The 4712-nt window shown below is 47.3% G+C and overlaps 1 protein-coding gene across 1 annotated transcript in view; it reads right to left on the reverse strand.

The window, feature by feature from the left end:
- Positions 1-3897, reverse strand: part of LOC107295872 (radial spoke head protein 3 homolog B-like) — an 18862-nt gene extending 14965 nt beyond the window's left edge. Inside the window, exons 1-2 of the mRNA XM_015825207.1 lie at positions 3764-3897; positions 1319-1406 (exon numbers count right to left, since the gene is read on the reverse strand). Of these exons, the coding sequence (XP_015680693.1) occupies positions 1319-1406; positions 3764-3897 (222 nt within the window). The remainder of the gene's footprint in view (positions 1-1318; positions 1407-3763) is intronic.
- Positions 3898-4712: the final 815 nt, after the last annotated feature.

The following is a 4712-nucleotide window of genomic DNA, read 5'->3' on the forward strand; positions in this document are numbered from 1 at the left end:
TCCACGTGGCGCCTCCCCTCCAGCGGTTCTGGAGTCCTGGTCCGCAGCTGCTCCTTCGCCCTCTGCCTCGCCAGCATCTTCCGATGGGCTTCACGCTGCCGCTGCAGCTCCAGCGGGTCGGGCTCACTGCTCTGGAAAGCCAAGCCACAACCGTGTTGTCAAGTTTCGGGGAGTTCCAAAGATGTTTTCTTAAGCTGGAGGTAAGTCGAGAACTTACCTGTACCTGTCTGATTCCTCCTCCTGTTGCCATTCAGGGTTAAATTCAGGTTGGCGTGGATTTTATTAAAAGGGCAATTCAAGCGATTATCATTTGGGGAGTGGGCGATCTCCTAAGGCTGGGAAAATACAGCTGCCACGTGCATTGGGTGGGGGTATCTTTTACCCCCCCCACAGGATTTGGCTGGTAGCAGTGGATGTTAAATACCTAACCAAGGAGAGAAGCAACCTAGAACTAAGGAGAAACTTCCTGACAGTGAGAACAATCAACCAGTGGAACAACCTGCCTCCAGAAGCGGTGAATGCTCCAACACTGGAAGTTTTTAAGTAATAATAATAATAATAATAATAATAATAATAATAATAATAATAATAATAATAATAATAATAATAATAATAATGGAAGGGACCTTGGAGGTCATCTAGTCCAACCCCCTGCTCAGGCAGGAAACCCTATACCATTTCAGACAAATGGCTCTCCAGTCTCTTTTTAAAAACTTCCAGTGTTGGAGCATTCACCGCTTCTGGAGGCAGGTGGTTCCACTGGTTAATTGTTCTCACTGTCAGGAAGTTTCTCCTTAGTTCTAGGTTGCTTCTCTCCTTGATGAGTTTCCATCCGTTGCTTCTTGTCCTGCCTTCAGGCGCCTTGGAGAATAGCTTGACTCCCTCTTCTTTGGGGCAGCCCCTGAGATATTGGAACACTGCTATCATGTCCCCCCTCGTCCTTCACCCAATTCCAGCAGCTGTTCCTTATATGCTTTAGCCTCCTGTCCCCTAATCATCTTTGTTGCTCTTCTCTGCACTCTTTCTAGAGTCTCAGCATCTTTTTTACATCGTGGTGACCAAAACTGGATGCAATATTCCAAGTGTGGCCTTACCAAGGCATTGTAAAGTGGTATTAATACTTCACGTGATCCTGATTCTATCCCTCTGTTAATGCAGCCTAGCACTGGTGTTGGCTTTTTTGGCAGCTGCAGCACACGGCTGGCTCCTATTTAAATGATTGTTCCAAACATTTTCTATCTTCTGAGCATGCCTAATTTAAAACTGACTTCCCCCCCTTCCCCGAGTAAAAGAAAAATGTTAAGGAAGAAGGACCCACCCAAGGTAACACGTGGAGGGCATACGTGTTGCCACGGACCACTCTCCGCTCGTACATGAGATTGGCATAGCGAATGGGCTCCTCCTCCCTGGAATAAACGAAATGGAAGACAACGTTAGCGAGGAGATGGAAAATAGCTTCTTCGTGTTTATTGCCAAAGACGGAAGGCTGCCCAAATCCAAGGAAATACATCAGTTACTAGGAGTTGGACCTCATACGATGCTATCTAGGAGAGAGACAAATGGGGCTTAAGGGGAGTTGTGTGAAAAATATCCCGGATTGACCTCTTAGCATTTAAGACAGGGTTTGTCAACTTCACCAACTTATTGCATTTGTGTGTGGGTTGCCAACTGCACAGTAGCAGATAGGAAAGCGCTCCAGAGGGTCATTACCATCGCCCAGAGGATTATTGGCTGTCCTCTCCTCCCCCACCACTTGGACGAACTGTACAACTCCCGCTGTCCTAGGAAAGCTCAAAATATTCTTACAGACTCATCCCGGACGTTCTTTTTTTTTTTAACTATTACCATCTGGCAGAAGGTACAGGACAATAAAAACAAAGACAAAGAGGCTGAAAAATAGTTTTTATCCCAAAACTGTAACCATATTAAATACCACAGTATAGTACAACATTGAGGTGTGCTATTAAGGGCAGCGCAAGGATGAATAGAGTATGAAGGATGTGTGTATATAATGTATATTCTTATTTGTGGTTGTTACTTGTGTGTAGTGTGCACTTTGCATAGCACTTAATTTCATTGTGAGTTACACAACGACATTGTGTAGAATATTCTATTCTATTCTATTCTATTCTATTCTATTCTATTCTATTCTATTCTGTTCTATTCTATTCTATTCTATTCTATTCCATATTTTCTATTCTATTCTATTCTATTCTATTCTATTTTAATTCTTATTCTATTCTATTCTATTCTAATTCTAATTTATTCTATTCCATATTTTCTATTCTATTCTATTCTATTCTATTCTATTCTATTCTATTCTATTATTCTATTCTATTCTATTCTATTCTATTCTATTCTATTCTATTCTATTCTATATTCTATTCTATTCTATTCTATTCTATTCTATTCTATTCTATTCTAATTCTTATTCTATTCTATTCCATATTTTCTATTCTATTCTATTCTATTCTATTCTATTCTATTCTATTCTATTCTATTCCAACTCCCAGATTCTCCAGCCAGCACACTAGCTGGGGAATTCTGGGAATTGAAGTCCATCCCTCTTCCAAGTTGCTGAGGTTGCAAAAGACTGATTTTTGGGGTGAAGTGAAAGCAGGAAAAGATGCTTGCCAATAGGGGTGACATGACAGCAGTTTTCTAATATTTGAGGAGCTGCCACAAAGAAGGGGGGGGGTCGACCTATTCTCCAAAGCGCCTGAAGGCAGGATAAGAAGTGACGGATGGAAACTAATCAAGGAGAGAAGCAACCTGGAATTAAGGAGAAACTTCCTGACAGTGAGGACAATTAACCAGGGGAACGGCTTGCCACCAGACGCTGTGGGTGCTCCATCACTGGAGGTTTTTAAGAAGAGACTGGACACCCATTTGTCTGGGATACCATACGGTCTCTTGCTTGAGCAGGGGGTTGGACTAGAAGACCTCCAAGGTCCCTTACAAAACTGTCATTCTGGTAGTAATTCTGGTTGGTCTGTGGTGCCCCTGCAGGTAGATAATTTTCAGCCAAAGAAAGCCAGTTTGCTCTCGTGGTTAAGACATCCAGCCAAGAAACTGGCAGACGTTGAGTTCGAGTCCTGCCTTAGGCACAATGCCAGCCTGGGGGCGGGGGAACTTTGGCCCCGTCTTCCCCCCTCTCCCAGCTCCAGGAAGAAGGCAAAAGGTTTGTGCAGAAAATACTGCTTTGTGTGCGTGTGTGTGTGTGTCTAGGCTCATCCAGGGCAGTTCCTGGGACTCAACCACTTTTGGGACGGCCGAGCCCTTTCTGAACTCGAACCCAGAACCCAGAGGAGACGAAACTATACAAACCGGGGCCATTAGATGCTCTTTAGGGTTTGGGGAAGGGGGGAGAGAAATGGGGTGTTGGAAAGGGGGCGCGTGTCTTTGCTTTCCTGCGAATGGTTTGACCCAGCGGGCATCTCCAAAGTGATGCTGGACCCCCCCCTCCACCCCCACCCGGTGCCCCCAGCATGTAGTTTGGCTGGGACAAGAGCCAAGAGGGCGGGGGGGGGGGTTTGCTCGGATTTGGGGACCCCTGTCTGCAGCTGAGTAAGGGGAGGGAGGAGAGAGAGCAAAGCAGGAGGACCAAAGCCAGGCCGTTGCCCTTAGCCGCAGAGGTGGGGGGCAACCCCCCCACCCTCCCTCCCTCCCTGCCAGCCAGCCGGAAAGCCTTGGGGGGACACTGGAGACCTCTCTGCCGGCTGGAGACCCTCCAGGGCTGCCCCTTGGCCTGGCTGGTACTCACAGCTCATTGGCCTCCAGGGTCGTCCGGTAACGCTGGCGGTTGGGCAGTGCCCGGGGCTGGCTGCAGTAGGAGTAGGTGCCCGTGGCCACCCCGCCCGTCTCCTCCCGGTTGACCAGCACCGAAGTGGACGCCATGCTGGCCTGCAGCCGCCTCCCGGCTCAAGAGTGGCCTGGCTGGCCTGGCTGGCTGGCTGGCTGGCAGGCAGGCAGGCCAGGGCAACAATCTTCCTTGGCAACCGTTGCCCGGCGACCTGGGGCAGGCTCCTAAGCAACGGTCGCCAAGGTAAACTGAGCCCAGAAGCACCTGCCCCTCCCTTCCCTCCCGGCAAACAGACAGCCGGAGCCAAGCGGGCATCCAGGCGGGCGACCGAGACCGGGTGGGGTCTGGGTAGGGGAGCTGGTGGAGGGAGGGATGCCACACTGGGTACCCAAGTTCTGCCAGTGGCCGGATCCTTCTGGGTTGGACTGGGAGCCCAGCCGAAAGGGACTCAGGTGCCTGTGTTGATCTTCACCTGTTGAACAGGAGGCTGCAGGATTCTGCTCTGCCCCAACTTCACCCCTGGGTTGCAGGAAAGAAGGAGGAGGAGAGGGAGAAGAAGGGGTTCTAGTCCTCATGGAGAAGGGTGATCTCAAGAGGAAGGCCATCTTTTTTTTGAAAATGGACTGTGATTAATATCTATCTATGTATCTATCTTTATCTATCCATTTATCTACTTATCTATTTAAATGTCTCTCCTATCTATCTATCTATCTATCTATCTATCTATCTATCTATCTATCTATCAATCTATCATCTATATCTACTATATTTATCTTCTATCATCTCTCTATCATCTATCTACCTACCTACCTACCTATCTACCTACCTGTCTGTCTGTCTATCTATCATCTATATCTATCTTTATCTATCCATTTATCTACTTATCTATTTAAATGTCTCTCCTATCTAT

This window comes from Protobothrops mucrosquamatus, unplaced genomic scaffold, assembly GCF_001527695.2.
Source record: "Protobothrops mucrosquamatus isolate PMUCROS unplaced genomic scaffold, P.Mucros_1.0 scaffold2543, whole genome shotgun sequence".
NCBI lineage: Eukaryota > Metazoa > Chordata > Lepidosauria > Squamata > Viperidae > Protobothrops > Protobothrops mucrosquamatus.